We start from the raw sequence: 23120 nt of genomic DNA on the forward strand, positions 1-23120 counted from the left end.
ATTTAATCAGTAATGGGATACATATGAACAGCATTATTTTCATATTTAATCAGCAGTTGTGGGAATGGATCATGTAAGGAACTATATTCTAGAATCTGAGAACATTTTATAAATGCTTCCTTTGGGTAGCATATAATAAAGTGCCATCCCCATTTTATTTGTATGATGTATGAATTCTCAGAAGGGTTAATATTTCCGTAAGTAAAGGAGTGCCATGATGAAACTTGTGGTCCTGCAGGGATATTGTTAAATGAAGGCAAAGAAAATTCGTTTGTCCACCTTGCCCCCTGTTTAATTGTTATAATCATATATCTCAAGCATTTCTAACCAAGCCTCTTATGGTTTTCTTTTAAGCAGAAGAAATTTCAATGTATGCAAATACATAGTGCTTTTAGAAGAGCCTACGGGGCTTTAAAAACTCAGATCACTGCATTCAGACATGTGTGGCAACTTGTCTCTGCTAGTTGTGTATGCTAGCATGTGAATAACATTGTTTTTGGCTGTGACATGGAAATGACTGACACAACGCATGACGGTTACTAGGTTTGTTGCTGGGCTTTATTTTGCCCCATCAAGATAGTCTGCATAACATTGCTTATTTGCATGAAGAATGATGTTTCCAGTGTCCTCTAACTTTAAAGAGAATATAAACAGTGGATGCATGTGGGATGTGGGCACTAACAGGGCTAACCGTTATACATTTACCTTTTAACAGTAGCTGACGAGACTAAGCTCAGTACAATGGATGACCAGAAAACAGGTAAGAATTGACTGTAGGGTGGTTGCCATAGAAACCTTGGTCAAAGCAGCTTACCACAATTACATAGCTGCCAATCACAGTGCATGGGGAAAATAATATTTCAATAGTTGCATGACTTTTTCTATTGTCACAAATAATTCAGATTATATGGAATATCCTAACAAATGTTCAGTATCATAGAAAAATAACAAGTGTGCGAAAATTACATGTAGATGAGTGAGTCTAGGAACTCAGTCCTCAAAATGTAGTTGTTAAAAGACAATATTATTCCCTAGAGCTTTTCAACAATACGTTCTTTGGGCTACAGACTTAACAGAGGAAAATGCCGTTAGAAATCCTTGGTATTTATCTACAGGCACTGATAATGCCAGACTTTGAAATTTGCTTTTAACTGCAAAGTTCCATCATCTTGGGTTATGTGCCTAAATGGAACTTCTGTCTTTGCAACAAGTAGGCAATTGCATAATGTGGAGGTGCAGTTTCATACTGTCCATATACTCTCCTAGTTGGATATTAGAACAAAAGACTCGAATAAAGAGATTCATGTGCTATAAGGTATGTATTGCAGGCCTTTTGCTTTTTTCTGTAATGGTCATGATGCCAGCTTCCAAAGAATGAATTTATTACCAATTAAAATAATGCACTAGCTGCAATTATGAGCCTTTATAATTTATTAATGCAAGTTAGCTTTTGACCTTTGGAATGTTGTTTTAATTAGGGTAGATCTAGAGGACACGGTAACATTCCACACACAAAAACAGTAACATTACTTAGCTCTAATTAGGGACAATTCACCTTTTAGTCCTGAAAATATTACTTATTTCTAGCATGACTCATTGAATAGGGCGGCCCATGTACACTGATTATTAATTTTTCTATAGATAATTGGCTCTCTGTTTAATCACATCAGGAAACATAAACAGTCAACTGGAAAGCTAGATTTAAAAGAACTGGTGGGATGGTAGCATTTGTAAAACAACTGGAGTAGCTTGTAGATCTTAATAAGCGAGAAGGCACAGCCTTGCAATAACTTGCATGCATACATTACATACTGAGATTAGTCTCGCTAAGTGGCATTTATCAATGCATGCAAAGTTTAGATGTGCTTCATTTTATATGACTGGTTGAGCTGTAAAGAGCTAGATTTATATTATTCAGCCGTGTGACTATTGCCTGAGCTGACAGGCATGAGTCAAAATGATGTGATGAAATGGTAATTTAACAAAAAATGAAATTTAGTTTTCTTACTTTTCGATCCTACACATTTTTGCTGCCTTTATGCCTGCAAAGCAGTTACAATGGCCCTGTTAATAGTTTAATATTCTAGTTTTATGACATTGAGCTTGTTTGTACATCTACCGTGAACACTTAACATGCCTGAACAGCAAGTTTCTCTTTATAATTCATATCATACAACACAGACTCCTGGGGTTTGTTTTGTTGTTGTTTACCCACTGTGCTCACAAAACAAACAAACCCACCCACACATCCATGCGTTCTTACCAGCTTTTCTTTGTTTTGGCCTAGATTCACATTTTCACATCCCTCCAGTCTCATCTATTTTAAATCACCCAAAGAAACAGATTGATCAAACATTTGATCAAATCCTTCTTGATTTCCCCTGGTTTTGTATAGTACCCTCTTACTTTGAGCAAGTCAAATCAGGTCCAAACCCCTTGGGTTCAGGATGTTAGCATTCTTTGAATAAGTCTTTGGCACAACCTGTTATAAGTGACCTGACCACTAAAAGGACACCTCATTTCTGGAATTATTTGTAAAAATGCAAAGCGTTCCATGGGCAACCTCCGTTAACAGCCATGAAAACACACTTGGATTACAGGGCAATGACCCTTAGCCACAAACCATCTGAGCCAACCAAAATAAATATTTGGTTTTTTTACTTAATGCAGAGCAGATTTTTCATATAACCTGTTGTTTTCAGGTTATGAAAAACTGAGATGTTGAATCAATCCATGTTACCAGTTCACACAAAAAAACACACCTTAGGTTATTAAAAGTAAATGTTTAATATGTGTGGTAAAACTGATTAATATTCACTGAAATATATAAACTTCAAAACAGTGGAACATATGTATGTTGGCAGAATAAACTGGAACATATTTAAAACTACTAGTTGGGTTTTATTGTGTTGGCCTCAAATGGAAAGTAAGATTCTTACTAGGATAGAATCTATTATAATAGTTTTTTTAAAAATTATTTTTCTTTATTCAGTTCACTTGGTTTGCCTCATCATTGTCAGTGTTTACAATTTGTTCCAAAGGTCAGAAGTCTATTCAGTAGCAATTGAGCATGGCTCATTTATTCAACCTTAGCATACAGTAACTATGATGGGCTATTTCCATATTCACCTTGTCATAATGCTAACAATAGCTCTCTGGGAACAAAAAGCCTTATTCAAACACACTATGTTCATTATAGCCATTCATCAGTGGGGGAGTTTTAATGATCTTTTCCAGTAATGGATGTAATTGCAGTTCTAGGTTTTAGGGTCTTGTTCCCCCCGACAGGTCAAAATACTACCCCTTTATTATGTGGACTTATTCACTTATCAACACTGACTATCTAGCTTCACTGAAATTATTGGGACTGTACCAGTGAAATAGTGAAAAAAAGCTTAGATATCAAGAATCTGAAACGTTTGTTCCCAAACGTCTGCTTGTTGCGCTGATAAAATGTCCTTACGATGCTAATAAGACACCATAGCTAAAAATGATCTGTGATTAATGATTGTATAAATGCACTCAAGTCATTAACCTTAGAAGAACTGCATAGCTGGCCATAGCCAATTCTTAAGACTCCAGGGCTGATATGCTGATTTCGGTCAACTGGTGAGACATGTAGTTTCCCACTTCTGCACAAATTCCCCTTAAACCCTCTACCTGGGTTACATCCATCTGACTGTTGTTGATCCCAGCTAGGCTGAACATGAGGAATCATCTAAACACCATTTTGAAATAGAGTGGTACCTCAGGATGCGAACGGGATCCGTTCCAGAGACCCATTCGCATCCTGAAGTGAACGCAAGCCGTGACTGCACGTCTGCACGTGCGCGGGTCACGATTTGCCGCTTCTGAGCATGCTTGTGATGTCATTTTGACTGTCTGCGCATGCGCGAGTGGCGAAACCTGGAAGTAATGTGCTCAGTTACTTCCGGGTCGCCACGGAGCGCAATCCAAAAGTGCTCAACCTGAAGCATATTCAACCCGAGGTATGACTGTATCTGTTTAACTGGAGTTTTGGAGCGCTTATGGAAAGCTTATGAAAAGGACTACCATTTCCGGTTCAGACATAACTCTAAGCCAGGGATCAAGGTTTGTTTTCTCCAGTGGTAGCAGAAAGGACAAAGTGGCCCAGATCAGCACATTCATAGTGACTGTTGTGAAAACAAGGCCATTATCTCAAGGCAATGTTAGCAGTTCAGAAAACTCTATTGAAATAGGAATTCAACCTGATTCTCTCAGTTTTAGCATTGTGATTATTATAAAGTGCACTCAACATTATGAATTATTGTTATTTGAGCCAGAACATTGTAGCTACGAATAACATTATTCACATTAATTATATGTTATGCATTTTATGCTCATATTATTGGCAACATCATCACTATTAAGCATTCTCTAATTCAGTAATATATTTCAGAAGAAAAGAATGAGCCTGTGCTAACCTATTCAGATGAGGCATTGAATTAAAAAGGGACCTTTATAATCAGGGATACAAAGTGAAACGGTGAATGTATGTGTTGTGAATTTCGAGAAGAAATGGTTGAAAGGCTGAATTTGACTCTGTTTGTTAGAGTATTCTGAACCATTGCAAGACTTGTGAACAATCTGTATGACTCCTGCCTGCTTCAGTGGGTTTTGTCTTGGGAGGCCTTTCCCAGGGGATTGTGCTCCTTTTCAAAAGCCCCGTAAGATGCAATCACATTCAATTTACTATGGAAAAAAGTCCCAATCCTGAAAAAAGTTAGTCATCTTTTGAATCCCATTGAAACCAATGGCTTAACTTACAACACAATGTTATATTTGTCTGTGAAAGAGTAAGCCCACTTGACTTTAATTAGACTTATTCCCAAACAAGAGTATACAGGATTGCAGCCTTAGTTGTGTCTTCAACCAAGCCCTGAGTTTTGAGAACCCTTTCCTTGCAGTGAAGGTACCAGTGAAACTGAACTGTTAACACCAGAAATTGGCTTTTATCATCGTGGTACATATTCTGCTTATGTAGGGTTATTTCAGTCTTTCAGCGTCTGCAAACTGTCCACAGTTATGTTGATGGCCACCCAAGTTCAATAAATATCCTTACCATTTCTGCAATCCATTATTAGTTTTACAGTACTCTGGGAACATTAGGTCATATCCCATCACGCTTTTCCTTTGGGATAGTGCAACTTACATAAATATTGTTCTCACAGTGAGCTGTACTGGGTAGCAGGAAATGGGGCCTTTTCTTCAGGGTCCCTTATGAGCATAAATGGGTACGTAATGTAACTACTGTTTACAAAAGGAGCATGGAGCCACTTGGTAATTAGAAAAAGATTGATGTGCATTTCATTTAAAATATATATTGAAATGCTGAAACTGAGGGAACTTAAAGTTGCCACATAATAGGATAATGTTTTTACTCCCATTGGTTTAAGGAATAAATCTATTCAGCAGCTGCTTTATTCACGACTGCTTATCCTTTGCACTTTCAAAAAGTTCACCAACTTTTTTTGTGTCGCTGTCTCTCAGATTGAATTTGTGTAGACTTAAACGTTGAAAAATAAACCACTCATCAAACTAAATATGAGGGTTATATAACTGCAGTTAGCGATATAGTTTTATATAACGATAGCTACGTTGATGTAAAATGCAGGGTAGTTACCTACAGTGAAGCTTTCTCTTAACACATTGACATATGAAATAGTCCTCTGGAAAAAATAATAATGTGCAATCTTCGCACCAGACATTTCTTTGCAAGCATAGGCTAAGGATTGTTTATGCAGCTGGGAAGAACTGAACCTTCCTTTTCCTTTCTTGCTCATCCCACCAGCTGTCCTTTCTCTCCAGTTATACCCAGGTCTCTTCCCTTTCAAAAAATGGGGGACCTGTGGGATGGGAGGTATTTGGAGGAGGTGTGAATTCATTGTATTTATACTGATCTGTGACTCCACAGACACGTAGCTGTTTCCAAACAACTATTGGAACTGCTACATCAGCTCCCTCATGCTCTGAATGCAGCGGTGAGCATGACTTAAGAATTGTATTGGGTTCCCTGTAGGCAGTGAACTCCATTATAGCCGTTTCCCTGTTCTGTCATTCAGCAGTGAGTAATCCCTTAGTAAATTGCCTTGCAAGGCAGTGGAGCAGATGCAAGTCTGGCTCCATGCTGACTTTGGGAACCAACTCACTTGCCCCCTCACCTCAGAGCCTTTTCTCCCTGGAACAAATTCTCCCATAAGCCCACCTAAGGACACCAATATTAACCACATTTGGAGCTCACCTGGATTTACCTTGATGTGGTATCTGAAACCCACTTCGTTTTAAGATCCTGGTGTAAGGATCATCTAACTGTATAAAATCCCAAGGATTTCATATGTAACTCAGGAACCTGTAGAAAAACTGCTCCACAATTGCAGAATTGTCTTTGGTGAACATCTGCAAAGGACATAGAATAGCGGAAGCTGCCTTATACAGAGTGAGACCAGCGTCTCTCTGGGGTTACATGCTATTCCTTATTTCAGCTGCCTTTGGAACAGGGGGTTAGGTCAGCATGGGAAGAATATCAACACACCACAGCATGGTAAAGCTTGTGTTTTAATATTCTGTTTTATCTTGTGAACTGCCCTTGAGATCTTGTGATGAAGGGTGATATAAAGAAATAAAGAAAAAAGTGACCAATACATTTCCAGCAACACTCACTAAGTCAGCATTGGTCATCTGCTACATAGGGAAATTGTACTTGGCTAACCCCCAACCTCAACCAGTTGACCACAGGAGGGGTTTACCCCTGCCAGTATTTGCATTTCAGGAAATGGTTTCACTTACTTAAGTTAGTAGTTTAGTTTAGTTTAGTTTAGTTTAGTTTAGGCATAAATAACACTGACATAAATATATTTCTAGAGAGTGAGTTTCCTTGCTTTGTTTAGAAACAGGGATTACCTTAGCATGGTAATAGCACCAATAATTCCTACAAAGTGTTTCGTAGGAAATTTTGATGCAACCATTAATAAACCCAGGAGAAAAATTCAATTAGAATAGCATTTCAAAAGTTACATTTTATTGGACCAGTCCCTTAAGTTTTCAGTGCAGTAGTTTGTCCATGAAGTTCACGGAAATGATTCATACACATGCTATTCAAAAAATATTTTATTTTTCCAATGAATAGAGATTTTTTATTTTAGTTTACTAATGTTGTTGTGAGCTAATATTCTCTTTGCGAGTGTTTGTTGGAGATTATTAGTGCTTTTATCATGCTGGGGTAATCCCTGTTCCTAATCAAGGTTAAAAAATTTACATTACTTGCATTTAGTCCATAATAAGTGTTGACATGTGTTTTAATGTATTATAACCATATTAACTAATATGGGTTAATTAATCCAAAAGAAAAAAAAAATCTATGTAGACAAGCTCTTGGGAACAGTGTAATATTTAAGTGCAGGTTATTAAAATTCACTCCATGAAAGAAGCTAGTGAGGCAGAATTTTCCCCAGATACTGTTCTGAGAATGCAGGCTAATTTTAGGTCAATAAAATCTCCTTAATGTTCATTATTTCCAGTATTTGCATAGAATTGTTTTTGCTGTTTTAAAAAACAAAATTAACTGGCTATGCCAATCAAGTACATAGTGCTGACATCTTTGTACTCTATTTTTTAACCAGCTTGGTAATTATTTTATTCTCATTAAAATGGTTGAAATAACAGTGATGACTTTAACTTCCCACCAATTTGAAAAGTGGGATGTTACTAACCTTGTCAAATTCATAGTGTATGACTTGACACGCTCATTGCTCCAACCAACAAATCTGCCTAGAATTCCCTGCAGAGTATAGAGATAATGTGAATAATGTTAAGCACATTCCCGTAGACTGTCGCTGTAGATGTGAATAATCAAGTGTGAGGGTCCTCCCTGCTAATCCTAATTATTTTTTTCTTTTTAAAAAAATATTAAGGTTCTCCAACCAGAGATGTAGGCCCTTCATTAGGCCTGAAGAAATCCAGTTCATTAGAAAGTTTGCAGACAGCAGTCGCTGAGGTAACTTTGAATGGTGACATTCCCTTCCACCGTCCACGGCCGCGGATAATCAGAGGGCGAGGGTGCAATGAGAGCTTCAGAGCTGCAATTGACAAATCGTATGATAAACCTGTTGCAGATGAGGATGATGAAGGCATGGAAACCTGTAAGTAAACTCTTCCATGTACACTGCTTTTAAAAATTGCCTTTTAAAGATGTTTTCACTACTGATGGTTCTTTCAGTTAATTCCCCCCTCTTCACCCTGCCTGCCCCTTTGATCACACCATGTCTTTTGTTAAGGTAGCTTCCTGTTAAGTTCTCTTTACTCCACCAAGATTTTTGTTCACCACCTTAAAGCTCCCACCTGCTCTGACTCTGTCTTCTTTGTGCAAAATTTCCACAGTTCACTTAAAAGCGGTGTAGCCACAAAGTCAATTCACATTGGAAGCCTTCAAGTGAGTTCCTGTTCACAGTGTATAATAGATAATTCAGCCAACATCCTTCCTCCTCTAGCCAACACCTACTCATCTCAAGATTTCTTGCTTTCATTTCTCTTTCTCTCCCAACCGTCTCCCCATGTGCTTGAAAAAGCCTTTCTCTCTGTCTCTGTTTTCTTCTGCCTGACTCACACTGACTCAGAGCCAGTGTGGTGTAGTGGTTAAGAGTGGTAGACTCGTAATCTGGGGAACCGGGTTTGCGTCTCCGCTCTTCCACATGCAGCTGCTGGGTGACCTTGGGCTAGTCACACTTCTTTGAAGTCTCTCAGCCCCACTCACCTCACAGAGTGTTTGTTGTGGGGGAGGAAGGGAAAGGAGAATGTTAGCCGCTTTGAGACTCCTTCAGGTAGTGATAAAGCGGGATATCAAATCCAAACTCCTCTTCTTCTTCTTCCTTCCAAATTCTTCCACCCTTTGTAAAGCCTACGTTCAGCAACAACTTCAACCTTCTTTTACTTGGTCCACTCTGATGTCTTGGTCTCTCTCCCCCAACCCCCATCCCTGCTGCTCCATATCCTGGCTTTTATGTCATGTGCAATCTCTCTCGGATAGAGCACCATCTCTTCTGTGTTCCGTATGGTGTGTAGCACATTCTTGACACACTCCCATTACCTTTGCCTCAATTGAAATGGTCGCTTCTGTCCGTTTGGATCCATATAAATACCATATAATGAAAGAAGAGCATCGCCCAAAGGGCCAGGCGGGGTATATGGAGGAACAATATGAGTGGAAACGTTTACATAAGGACTGCAGCAGTTGCAGGAGCATCTCTGTCTACCTTTGGGTAAAGAGAACATTAATGCTTGACAGTGTTAGCGTAATAATGACATCTCTGCAGGCTTGCATCACATTCTAACATGCTATGGATTTTGTGATTTGGTTTGTTTGTTTGCAAGCTCTAAAATACTCATTTTTTCAAAATTTTAATGTACTTGGACCTCAGTAGAAAAATGTGTGTTTATGTAGCCAATATTATACCCTCCAACATTCCTCAGATGAAAATAGAGACATTTCCCACTCCCCACAACTGACCCTCCTCAGCCCCCCATTTTTTATCTCCCATCCGCAAAGCATTTCTACCACTAAAAGGGCAAGAGCACCACCACTTCACCAATGAGACCCAGCACACATTCCCTCCTCTGTCCTGAAAAAAGTCTTAATCCTGATTTTATTTTATTTTATTCGTTGGTAGATTTACAAAAAGAAACACACACAGCAATGAATGAATTTTAAAAAGTGGCGAGATTAGATGCAGACACGCAAAGCATTTTTTTAATAAAAAAAACCAAGATTCCTTGTGTACCGTCTTAACAGCAAGACAATGAGTTAAAAGGGAAGGGGCAAACACTTTGGTTCTAAAGTTTAATGAGAGAGAGAGAGAGAGAGAGAGAGAGAGAGGAAATAAGTTGCATTTAGGTTGAAAAATTTCAGCATTGGAAGTTCATCCATAAAGTGAAGAAAAATTACGGCTGTTCTTTAATTAGAATATGTAAGGTTGGCAGATCTAATAAAGCATAAAGTTAATGATCAGCTATTACCCACCCTAATGGGCGTTCATTTACATTTTCAGTTCTTTAACCCTAAGAGTGACCCAACATGAGAAGAATGTCATTAACATAAAAGAATCTCTTCAAACATAACCTGTATAATTATTGAATGGTGCAGCAATGGGCTAGTAAAATGACAGTCCGTGCTCAAAAAAAGAGTGAATAGCAAATGAACTTAATTATTAAATTTTTAACCTTAATGTTGTAGTATTTTGAATGTATCCCAGCAGGTCCCCCCCACCTATCTAGTTACTTTACCTTTAAACATTAAAATTTTATGAATGGAAAAGAGCTGGGGAAGCTGAGGTAATTAATTACTTGGCTTGTCGACTGACACAAGGAGTTGGAAAAATGAATCTGCAATCTCAGCTTTTTATGAATGTGTTTACATTTTAAGAAACGCCTGTCATAATGAGCAAATTTGCTCCTACAAGTTCACTGTTCTATTTTATATTAGTTTTTCTTTTTTAAAAAGCCTGCTTCTAAAAATATCACATAATTGAATGTAAGGACATTTGAAATATTTCCTTCAATAGTAGCAGCAGAATTAATTCAGCTTCATTTCAAATCTGGCAGTTCAGAGCAGCTAAATACTATCAGTCTTGTCTAATTGACCCAGTGACACAGGGTGGAATCCAGTGGAGGTACCCCATAACAGAAGTGAGGGGAAGGGTTTTATTCTGATTCCCTTGGCAGCCCCCTGTGGTACCTTTTGATTTGTTCTGCAGGGTTCCCCAACAACCTAGAGCTGTTGGTGTGTGTGCTCAGGTCTGCAAGAAGGAAAGCAAAAAACCCCTCCCCACCTTTTCAAAAAGAGGGTTAAAAGCCGTTCTTGTGAGACTGTGGGAACAGTTGGATTTCACCCATAGGAAGTGGAACACAAATGGGTGGATCACAAGTGCTCAATGTTAAACTTTTCTCACAGTGGGTCAAGCAGCGCCCATAAGCAGCCCACAAACTGGTCCTGAGTGCATCAACATTCTTCTCACGTGATTCCCAGCAACTGTTCTTCAGATGCAAACTGGAGGCAGAATATAGCCATTGTGGCTGGTATCCATGGATTGCCTTCCCCTCCAAGCATTTTTCTAATCCTCCTTTAAGGCTGTCCAACTTGTTGGACATCCCTAAATATTGTGGGGGATGAATTCCACTGTTCAACTATGTGCTGTGTGAAAAAGTGCTTTCTTTTATCTGCCCTGAATATTGAAACATTCAGGATAGCACCATGTATTTTTGAGAGAGGGAGAAGGATAAGGATAAGGAGAGAGAGAGAGAGAGAGAGAGAGAGAGAGAGAGAGAGAGAGAACTATAGAATGATCTGGCAGGTGTACTGGATGTACCACTATTTGATATGGATGCAGACGTTCCATATTAGGTAGGGATCTAGTGTGTTAAAGTGGCACTATACATGCCACTATACACTATACAGGTGGGGAGGGGAATTAGTGTTCAGTTAAACCCTATGGAGGTGGGTTGTGTTCAAATCCCCCTTGCAGCTATTTCTCTCCTCCCACAACAGTTCATAATTTAGAAGGCTCCTTTCTCTCATTGTAAAAGCAATGTAAAATTCTAGTAGAAAATTCTTTGCCTTTGTAAGCAGTAATCTTTCATTTGGTCAGCTGGTGACCCTTTTGTACTCGAAGATAATAGAATCAGAGAATTGTAGAGTTGGAAAGGGACCACAGGGGTCATCTAGTCCAACCCCCTGCAATGCAGGAATCTTTCACCCAACACGGGTCCTGAACCCACAACCCTGAGATTAAGATTCTCATGCTGTACTGACTGAGCTATTCAGATAAGTTGCTCTGAATTGTTTCATAAAGAAATCTTGATCAGTGTCCTGCAATGAGTTCTAAAAATATACGTGCACACCATGTGACCACATTTACTGTGGGGGCTTTTTAAAAACCATAATATAATTGTTGCACTCAGAACAATTGGCCATTCAGACCGTTGAACTGAGCCTGAAAGACAGATGGGAAGACCTTAAGTTTGGCAGAGGGTACCTATAGAATTTAATGGGTATAATCAGATAGTCACAGCTGACTGCTTGGGGTATTTGGATCATATGAATCACAGTGCTTGTTTTCGAAATCTTAGAATAGCTGATAAGAAACAGTTCCTTTCTCTGGTGCGTTGTCTGAGAGCAAGCCATTTGAATCTGAATAAATTGGCAGAGCTTTCTAATCTCTGTTGAGTCTTAATTGCTAGAGACTCTGCTTGTATTAAATAACACAATACACAGTCTAGCTCAGTTATGGAACAGCTTCACATTCAATAACTACAGTTTCTTATGAGCATTTTCTCTGTTTTGTGACATAATTAGGAGAGCAGTTTCACAATACTTTTCTTGCAGTTCTCTTAAGTAAAACATGTCTTTGCTCTTGGAATCATACCCTAAAGAACAATCTGATATTTTGGTCTTAGTGGCTAAAATAGGAAAGGGGGATTGTCGTCTGCACTTTTTCATTAACTCTTCCCCCTTACCCAGTGCTTTTTAGTAATGTCATCAGTGAACTATGAACTATCACAAAAATCGGAACTTGAATTTCTTGCCTGAATGGGAATAATAATGAGGCAACATTTTATTTCTTCAGGAATGCATACCTTGCTTTTCTCTTCCACAAAGGCGTTGGTCAAATCAACTTACAGATACAAAAGAAAACATAAAACCATCAGTGACTCCAACCTTAAAACTTAAACAATCACACTGAAAACAGGCGCAACATCCCTTCCAATCAATACATTAAGCAGTGGTCGAATCAAAAGCTTGTTTGAAAATAAATTATTTCAGTTGCTGGCAGACCCCAACCTCGCAAAGTGGTTTGGGAAGGGCAGTGTGAGAAGGAAGCCCTGAGTCCTTTGATCCCTGAGCTGGGCTCTGTGAAAGCAGTTGATAATAGGCTGGCAGTTGCCTAAAATAAAGTTCTGTTGTTGCATGGGAATTGTAGAAATGAAGTTGTATTAGAGATTGTACGAAATGAATTGCAAAGCAGCAGGGAAGTCCAAACATACTGAATGAGTGTATGACCCTCAGTGGATGAGATAAGAAAAGTCCTGCTGGAGTAGGTTGAAGGTCCATCTTAGTCCATCATCTTATTTCCCATAGTAACCAACAAGATGCTCTGGAAAGCTACTGGAAAATGTTATTGGAGTATGAGGTATACATCCCTAAAAGCAATGTGATGCAATACAATAAAAGACAGACAAGTAAAATATGAGGGCAACAGCACTCCTTGTTGGTTGCCCCCAAAGCAAGTGATATTCAGAGGCATACTATCTTAGAACATGTTTGCAATTTTTCGCTAATGTATTGGCAAAGCTGAGGTAACTGATGATGATCACAAGTTTTGAATATTCAGTATATAAATAATGTGAATTGCACGAGGTGTGATTGATTGTTTTTAATGGGAAGGGAAATGTGCATATAAATACTTCAATAAGCAATTAAACAGCATTATTATTATTATTATTATCATTATCCTTGTTGAATGTCAAGTATTATAAATTAGTTTTAATTAATTTGTATTTTTAACATTGCCTTAAAGCACAATGTCCTTGAGCCCTCACTTCAGATATTGCATATTGAATCTTTTTCTCAGCCTTGCTCTATCTTTGAAAATCACTGTGATACCTCAGTGCCCAAGGGTGATATAGTATTACGGTATGTTTTACTTATTCACCAGCCTAAATGAAAGCCAGTGTGGGACTGAGTTGGTGTTTGAACTTGAAATGTAGGATTGTGCCTTGAATATGAACATGCTTATCTTTCATTTCAATATCTCAGTCTTCAAGGTGTATGTTGCATTAAGAAAAATTTTGCATCCTTCGTTTTCTCCTGAAAATGGGTGTGAAGAATGAGCCAATATTCAAGGTTATAATGGAGAATTATGTTGTAAATGTACATAGTGGATAACATTGTAAACTCAACTGTCAATAAAGATATAGACCATGTTCAGATTAGCATATCTTGTCTTAATAATATTAGATATGAATTGGTCTTTTGGACATAAAGCCCAGCCCCTTTGCCTGAGGGAGCAAGCAAACCAAGGTATTCCATTGCACTTTGTTTACTATGATTAACAGCTTTGGAACAAGCCAGGATATTAAGTCAGCTTCAAACCATGGTTTAATATCCTGGCTTGCTGTGAAGCAATTAAGCATATTTTCATGGTTAGCATGAAATAGCGAACTATAGTCAATGGAGGACTCTCTAGTTTGTTTGCTTGCTTGCCTGCTTGGGCCAAGGGAGGATCAAATGAGCTATGTATATTTATCCAAAAGACTCATTCATTTCTTGGCTTATTAAGCGATCAGAATATTGAGCAAGCAAGTCAAACCAAAAACCTCACCTTGTACAGTAAAATATGTGCAGTTTCATGGACCCCATGTGTGGAGCTTTCCGGATACAAGCAGAGAAAGTCATGCAGTTTACCACCTGGGTGGTTTACTGGAGTGTAGTGGCTGTTCATTCTGGATGAACGGATAAGGGTTGTTCAACTCTATTTGTCTTGAATCACAGCAGAGAATTTTTTTTTTAATCTCCCCCCCCCCCCAGCCCCTACTAAAATTACCTTACTCTTTCAGTGGAGGAAGATACTGAGGAAAGCTCACGATCGGGTAGAGAATCTGTCTCTACGTCGAGTGACCAGCCATCCCATTCGCTGGAAAGACACATGAATGGCAGTCAAGATAAAGGAGACCGGAAAAAAATTGGGAAGGACAAGAAGAAAGATCGAGATAAAGAAAAGGATAAAATTAAAGCCAAGAAAGGAATGCTCAAGGGCCTGGGGGACATGTTCAGGTAGGATTTGTATATGCGACTAGAGTTTGGACCTATGATTTTCATGGCAATGTCCATTTTCAAAATGCCAGCAATTTAAGCATGTTTTAAAGGGACCATTTAATGCTCCTTGACTCTGTCATCATCTGTAACATGACTATAATTCTATCAGTGTGGATTCTATTGCACCAAGATTGACACAGGTTTATGTCATGTTTTAGTGAAGCTGCTTATGAGGTGGAATAAAACAAGTGACATCTATGTTGCATCTGCACAAGGATCAACATTTGTACAAAACAAAACAATACTCAGTTAGCCCTTGATGTTTCTTGCATGTATGGTGATTCATTATTGACACTCTACTAAAACCCAATTCACAGCAACAAAGGCTTCTTGAAATGTAGGTGTTTAGAGAAATTCATGTTGAACCCTGGAGATCCTCCATGGTTTCCCCAGTTTTCACTCTTGCCAATACAACCTTTCTGGTTTTGATTTGGAATAGAGAACATTTCCCAATCTAAGTGAAGAGCTGGTACACATAATTACCTTGCCCTGTAAGGCTTTTATTTTCAAGCAATTGCTATGCTCCAGTAAGTGTGGATTTGACTTGATTCATTATCTATGTCTCTTTTCCAGCATCAATGTTGATTTCAAAGCTGATGACAACAATAAGAACACATTAGCAAACAAAAACACTTTCATCAATATAATCCTATCAAAAAGCACATAGCGTATTAGTGAGGGGGGGGGGGGAAAGCAATCCAATAAAAAATGATGCAGTTTAATACCAAAACCATAACAATTCAAAAACAATTTATCCAAAATGGCTGATAAGCTGCAGCCCAGTACCAGCTGACATAATCCCTCTAGGAAGGCGGTTCTGCACCAGCACAGTCCCAGCAGCAACTTCTTCCATAGCTTTAGGCACAAGGGAAGAGGGGCTGGTCTCACTTAGCCTTGAGATGGAACACACACTGCTTTGCAAACAGGATTCATTGAGCATTAACAATGTAGAGTAACTCAGCTATGTTACACTCAGTTATGTCACCTAGAAGTGATGACTAAGAACAAACTCCTTGTTTCAAACTCCTTGAAATATAGTACAAAAACAGACAAAGGCTATTGGGAAGCCATTGAGGAGTCACAGTATAGTACCGATTTCTTAATGAGAGGAACACTTTGTCTGTTTTTGTACATGTCTGTTGTGTTTTCCAGCCATGTTTTTCTACGGTATAAGGCAATGGGACAAGCAGCGGGGCAGCACATCTTCAAACATTACATCATACACTTTCCCCCTCGTTTCAAACTCTGACCCGCTCCGTAGTGCATCTACTAGTACAATTTTTGCTTTGAGGGAGTATTGTATGCTTTCTGTTCTCAAAATATGTCTCTCATCTCCCAGCTTCCCCGAGGGAGAATTTGTTAGCCATAAAGCTATAAAGTGACTTCCCTAGATCCTTCGAAGTTGTGCTTTCCCATGGGCTTCCAGAAGGTTTTCATAACAAAATGTAGTTGTGTGTTGAGTGAGTGCCAATAAGTTGAGACTAAATCCTGACAAGGTGGGGCTCTATGGACTGACAAATCTAGGGTTCAGGAATTAGGCATTCTTCTAGTTCTAGATGGGCTTGCATTCCCTCTGAAAGAATGGATACATAGTCTGGTGGTGCTCTTAGATCCATCACTGTCATTGAAGGTGCAAGTGACTGGGGTTGACTAGTAAGGTAGTTATGGATGTTCCTAGACAGGCATTACCTGGCCACAGTGACTGGGTAACCTTTGAGATTTGTTCAGAAGCTGCAGCTAATGTAGAATTCCATGGCTAGGCTGTCATTTGGGACTGCTGATTGTGAACATACCACACCAGGCCAAGTTCAGGGAGCTTGCATTGACATACAGTATAAAGCCCTATATAGATTGGGACCTAGATATCTAACAAAGCATCTTTTTTATGAGGAAGACCCTCTTATTGCCACAGTTAAGTGAAATTCACCAAGTGGCAACAAACAAGACAACCTTCTTGGTACTGGCACCTTGTTTATTCCTTACGTTCTCAGATACAGCTGAGGCTAACTCTTAGGAGTTTTTTTGTGCCAGTTGCAGACCTAGTTATTCAACAAGGCTTTTATGCAAGGATTGCAGCATAGCTGTTTTATTTTTAAAGTTGCATTTCCCCCCCTTTCTGTTTTGTTTTAATGTGTATTATGTATTTGATTTTAATGTAATGCACTCTGGGATTGCTTTGGCAAGAAATGTTTTAATTAGATAAGACATGGAGCCAGGAAACCTATATAAACAAGGTTAAAATTCTTGGTTCAACTATGTAGCTCATAGGGTGGTCTGTGGCAAATTAGTATCTCTCAGCTTAGCCCACAGAGTTGTAAAGATGTCCTACTCTGCCCTAATTCCGTAGAGGATGACCAAAACACAAATGTACGTAAAATAACATAATCACCGAAATTGTTGTATTCCCTTGATTGGGAGACCTTTTTCGCCCCCTCTCTATTAGTCTTCCACTCTTTTTTTTTAATATAGGATTTCCACTTCCCTGATTTGAGTTCTTAATCACTGATCCACCACTTTTTAATTGGTTTTTTATCAGTTGTAGTCGTTTCTCTCTGTGTGTTTCTAATTGTTATTTAAATTGTCTTACTGAATATTTTCTCACTGAGCCTATCCCCAAGAAAATATATAAAACATTGGCCAGAGGTATCCAGGGAGGCTCTTGAGTGTGCTCCACAGTAAAGGCTGTCCAGCATGCCTTGAGAAGATAGATGGGCATGCACAATGTAGCGAGACTTTGCTGCAATAGAAATAAGCTTTCCTTCATCTCTTACCTCTTTGTATATGTTATTTGTGTGCAGGGCAATGCCATTTCACACAGCAGCTGTGCTGTACTTTCAGCCTCACCCTGATGCAGTGCCATACTGGCAGTGAGGTACTTGCCTCAGGCCTTCAAAGATACCCTACTGCATACAAGTGTGGTGGAGGTTGTAGTCCTATTGCCAGTGTGTTGTGAGGATAACCATGATCATTGTGAGGATAATCTGAAGAGAAGTGTCATGTACGTTGAAGTGTAGGTGGGTTCAGGCATGATCCAAGACTTAAAAGGACTCAAAAAGACTCAGCTCAAAAGGGATTTATCGGAACATCAGGAACAAGAAGAACAAGAATGACAAACAGGGGCACTTGGCCCAGTATAGTACCTCGGGTTAAGAACTTTGCTTCAGGATGAGAACAGAAATTGCACGGCGGTGGCGAAAGTCCCCATTAGCTAAAGTGGTACCTCAGGTTAAGAACATGAGCGCCACAACCCCAGAGTCGGTCACGACTGGACCTAGTGGTCAGGGGTCCCTTTACCTTTACCTTTACCTTTACCTTTACCTTTACCACTGTATCCATGAGAGAGTCACCTTTTTTAAAAAGGAAGACAACAGACATTCATAACTTAAGGTGGGCACAAATCTACCCAATTAAATATAATAAACTGTAAGATAATATATGGCAAACAAATGTTATCATTTTTTAAAAGTTGTGGGTTTATTATTGGGTTATAACCTTGTTTCTTAAGAGCAGCAACCAATGCAATTATTTTCCATATATTAACTGGGAATTTGTGACATTTATTTGGGTAGATTTGTGCACCCTGTGATAGTTTGGATCCAACTCTTGCCTGTCTCTCAGATACATTTTTTTAAGTTTTAGGGGATTAGGCCCTGCCAGGGCATCCCTAGGCATAAGACAGCAAGACACAAAGGCCAGGATACATATTCTGGGAACAACTCTCTGGTATGGGGTGACTCATTGCTTTGTAAATATCAGATTTTCTTCTCAAGGAATAAGCAGTTAGATGTAAAAGCAGCACGGACCCCATGAACCAATAAAGTGCAAGCTGTTTCCCTTCCTTTTTTAGTTACTGTCAGCTGCCATGTAAGCAAAGCCTGTGTTTCCTTGTCCTTAGCTGATGTTGTATCATGTCACATAAAATATTGAAAAATCTGTTTCTCTGGCCTGATGTTCAAAGCTGTGCTTTTTTCCCTTTCTCTCTCCTTAGTTTGTGTTGCTTTCTCCTCCCCTCTCCTCCTTGCTGTTTCACAGCTGCGGATGTCTGGAAGACTGAATTTGACATTTTTTGTTTTTCATTTTTTAACTGCTTGTCTGCTCATGTTTTTCTAATGGCTGGTACAGAAGTAGCGTGACACTAAAAGCAGGGCACCCTTTTTGGACCCAGAGCGCTCCCACTGTGCTCAGGAGGCTTTGCGTTGCTTTTGCTGAATCGATCCCTCTTGCTCTCCTGGCTTCACTTCGCTGGAGAGCCGCTGCACAGCTTTTTCTCTCTGCGCAGCGCCCCTTCAGCAAAGCGGCAGGAGAAACAGAGCCCCTTCCATTTCTCCTCCCGCTTTGCTGGAGAGGCACTGTGCAGAGAGAGAGAGCTGAGCAGCGCCCCTTCAGCAAAGCGGGAGGAGAAATAGAAGGGGCTCCGTTTCTCCTGCCGCTTCGCTGAAGGGGCGCTGCGCAGAGAGGGAGAGCTGCACAGTGCCTCTTCAGTGCTGAAGAGGCGCAGCACAGAGAGGGAAAGCGGCGAAGCGTTTCTTCAGCGAAGCGGGAGGAGAAATGGAGCCATTACAGAAGTCCATTAACTTCTGTATCCATTCTTCTCTTGTCGGGACCTCTTCTTCCTTCCATTATTTTGGGCAAATAACATTCTTGCAGCTTTGGTTGCATACATAAATAAATTTCTATACTATTTAGGTAGTCCCCACCAGCCCATCTGGTGGGCTTTCTACACTGGATGTAGTATTGTATTTTTATAGATACAGTGACCAGCAGTTTCTGTAAGGAATAGGGGGAAACCAAATGAGGGGAAGTAAGAGGGTGAGAAATCAGGTAGAAAAAACTGTGAAGAGATTAGGAGAACTGTTACAGGAATAAATAGATTCAGCTTTCTGTCTAAAGAGGTTTCCTGTTAACTTGAGACTTAAGGGGTCTCCCCCTACCCCATGTGCCAAGTGCATTTTGTTCTGAAAACAGACACTAAATCAGGAGTCCTTGTGATCTAGATTAGGGTCATAGTATGATCTTATTACTTTTGAATAATACATTGTTGTGGTTTTGTGTTTGTAGTGCCTCAGGGCCACAACCAATGCTCCTTCCTAGGTGGGGATTTCCAGGTGTGGCTTCAAAGAATTTAGGGGAGCGGGGAATGGTGCTTCCCTTGTGACCAACACTAAGTTCTTCACCACATTGCCAAACCCCAAGGGTCTCTGTGTGCTTTAGTATCCTTGAAATCCTTGAATTATTAGCATCAGAAGAGTACAAGTTAAAACAGAAAGCTATTTTTAAGTTCAAAGAAGCTGTTCATTTATTTATGATGCGTATACTGCCCTTTGGTGAAAAATTCCCAGAGCAGATAATACAAAAATAATTAAAATACAAATAACAACACATCCAAAGCACAAAGTCAGTGAGATTTTAAAAGCTAGATTAAAAATAAAATAAAAATCAATAAGATTTGACTAGTTGTGGCAAGCATGTTCCTTAAGTAAACAAAACGTGCAAAAAGTGCATGTTTATATGGCAGTTTATACAGGATATATGAAAATCAAGTATAAGGGGAAATTAATCATGAGCATATTGAACTAGATTAGTGGTGGGGTGTTTTTTTTGCAATATTTCTTGAGAACATAAAGCCCTGCTGGATCACACCAAAGGCTCATCTAGTTCAGCATTGTGTTCTCACATTGGCCAAGCAGTTACCCATGGGAAGCTTGCAAGCAGAATATGCATGCAACAGCACTCACCCTAACTGTGGATCCCAGCAGCTCATATTTAGCCTCCAACCATGGAGGTAGCCGATAGTCATTGTGGCTAGTGGCCAGTGATAGCCACTTTTCCAATCCTCCTTTAAAGCTGTTGAAGTTGGTGGCCATCACTACACCTTGTAGTGGTGAATTTCTTAGTGTGAAGAAGTACTTCCTTTTGTGTATGAGCCAGTGTGGTATAGGACTAGGACTTTGGAGAACAGGTTGATTCACCCCACTCAGTCATGAAGCTCACTGGGTGACCTTGGGCCAGTCACAGTCTTTCAGCCTATCCTGTCTCACAGAGTTGTTTATAAGGATAAAATGAAGTGGGGGTAACTATGCATACCACCTTGAGCTCTTTGGAGGAAAGGTGGGATATAAATGTGATAATAAATAAGTAAAATATCCTGAATCTTCTGGAATGGTGACCCTGAGACCACTGTTTCAACTGAGGAAAGAGTTCAGTTATCCTAACTCAAATGTATCTGAAAATTCTACTCAATAATCACAGCCTGTATATATTAGAAAATGAGATACAATGTCTTAACATGTGAAACCAGGAAACTATTTCCTTTACAAACCCTAAACCCGCAAACACCTATCTTTAGAAATCAAGCTGTATATGATATTCCACACTGCTGTTCTTGTTAAAGAAGTAAGTATGATTCAGAGGGGGTTTGCAGAGTGTGGGGTCTATATATCAAAATATGGTGTTTAAAACATTGGCTGTGCAGTGTCTTGCTTTCAGTATTGTAGATTACAGATGGGCAAGCCATTCTATTGGGAACCAATGCAAATGAAATATTCCCATATTACCATTAAATTGAATCCTACAATTACATTTGAAATGATTACTGGGAGCCTTGCAGTGTTGCTCCATCCAGTCCTTCAAGAGGAAATGGATAATTTAGTTTAAAACCTTGTTTAGCTGAAATCAGATATACTGTTGTCTCTTCTTGTACAGCCACTTCCAAAGTGCACAGAACACGTCCAGATTCATAAACATATTATTTAGAGCTTTGAATTACACATTCCAGCCGCATTAGCCACCTGAGACCTCTGACTGGGCATTTGGGGAAACAACATGCACAGACTATACTTTCCCATTGCGTAGCTTGCAGGTTTTATTGTCTGCGCCATGATTTTCATTTACTGTGGCTTATTATGTCTGGGGATAGTTCAAACGCTACTGAAAAAGCAGGTGTTTTCTTTTTAAGGGTGGAAATCAATATAAATTTACAATTTCCACTGTTTTAGACGCTAATCAACCCACAATTCCAGCAGCTACATTTCAGATGTTTCATTAACTTTATAATTTTTCCTTGATTGCAAATTTGATTTATGTCCCTTAATTGGAATGGTTTCTTAAACAAAGAGAAGCAGCTAAAAGCTTGGTGCTTTTAATCACCCTTTTGGTTCATGCTGCTGTCGAGTTTACATTTGTGTTTTTCTGCTAGTGTGTGTACACACACACACACACACACACACACACTTCTCCCTTTTTTCTTTTTAGACTTAGGCAGGAGACGGGCACCCTCAGCACATTAGGCTTCAGTGCATTGAAAGCATAGAGGGTCCTCTGCAAGGATTATTTCACAATTTAAAAACTTGAACTTGTATATCCAGCGGGGTATAGTGTACAGTTTTTTTAATCTGAAACAGGATCATAGTTTTGGTTTTCATGCACCAAAATAAGTGTCAGGTTGACCTGCTACTGAAGACAAGTCCACAGCTCCTGATAACATATTCTCCCAGTATTCTTCTTTGCTTGTCAGGGAGTTTAAGTGGAGAACCTCTGACATCGACAGCACAGTATCTGACTGCAAAGCAAGCCCAGAGAGGCACATAGCGTGACAGCTGAGCCTTCTAAGTCCCTTCCTGACGTTTTGGTAACGTTTCTTTACAGACCTGCCATCTGAATATAAAATGCAAGTGTCAGGCGTGACACCTACTTTATAATCTCTGTAAAGCAAACCTTTTCGTAGGAGAATTTGTTGACAGTTCAGAGATTCAAAGTCAATTTCAATTCAAGCCTGTGTACAAGGTGTGTGTCCCCCCCCCCCCACATCTCATCTGCAACTGATGTGAAAATTGAAGGCTGGTGACTATTCAGCCCATAGCGAAGTATGGTAAATAAATATCTTCTTGAGGGTTGAGGAATCTGCTAGATGAAAGAATATGTTAATGACATTCCTCCCAGTGTATGTTGGAAACATTTCTTTTGAGATTTAATTTGCTATACTGATAGTTGCTGGATTTCTGCAATAGTTAGCATAATCTTTCAGAGCTGTTTTTGTAGGGTTTTGCTTTGTTTTATTAACTCTTAAGCCTTCTGGAAATAGCCTTGTTGAAATTAATGTTTGCAATGCCATATTTATGATTTCAGGAGGAGACATATATCTGTGGGTGGGTGTGCACATTGATCATACCATAAATAAATTAAAGCTTGAGTGCTTCAGATTGACACATGCTTGAGTGATGACCTTATGTTTGGGGAT

At 39.4% G+C, this 23120-nt stretch overlaps 1 protein-coding gene across 4 annotated transcripts in view; it reads left to right on the plus strand.

Annotated features, from left to right (window-relative positions):
- The window catches only part of PARD3 (par-3 family cell polarity regulator), a 543662-nt gene that overhangs the window by 374689 nt on the left and 145853 nt on the right, over positions 1-23120 (plus strand). For 3 of the 4 annotated variants that reach the window (XM_080973988.1, XM_080973985.1, XM_080973987.1), the window contains 3 exons: positions 716-760; positions 7932-8159; positions 14626-14842. In XM_080973988.1, coding sequence (XP_080830114.1) covers positions 716-760; positions 7932-8159; positions 14626-14842 — 490 coding nt within the window. The remainder of the gene's footprint in view (positions 1-715; positions 761-7931; positions 8160-14625; positions 14843-23120) is intronic. The other variant, XM_080973986.1, reaches the window with a different exon arrangement.

This window comes from Podarcis pityusensis (assembly GCF_964106645.2).
Source record: "Podarcis pityusensis genome assembly, chromosome: 12".
Taxonomy (NCBI): domain Eukaryota; kingdom Metazoa; phylum Chordata; class Lepidosauria; order Squamata; family Lacertidae; genus Podarcis; species Podarcis pityusensis.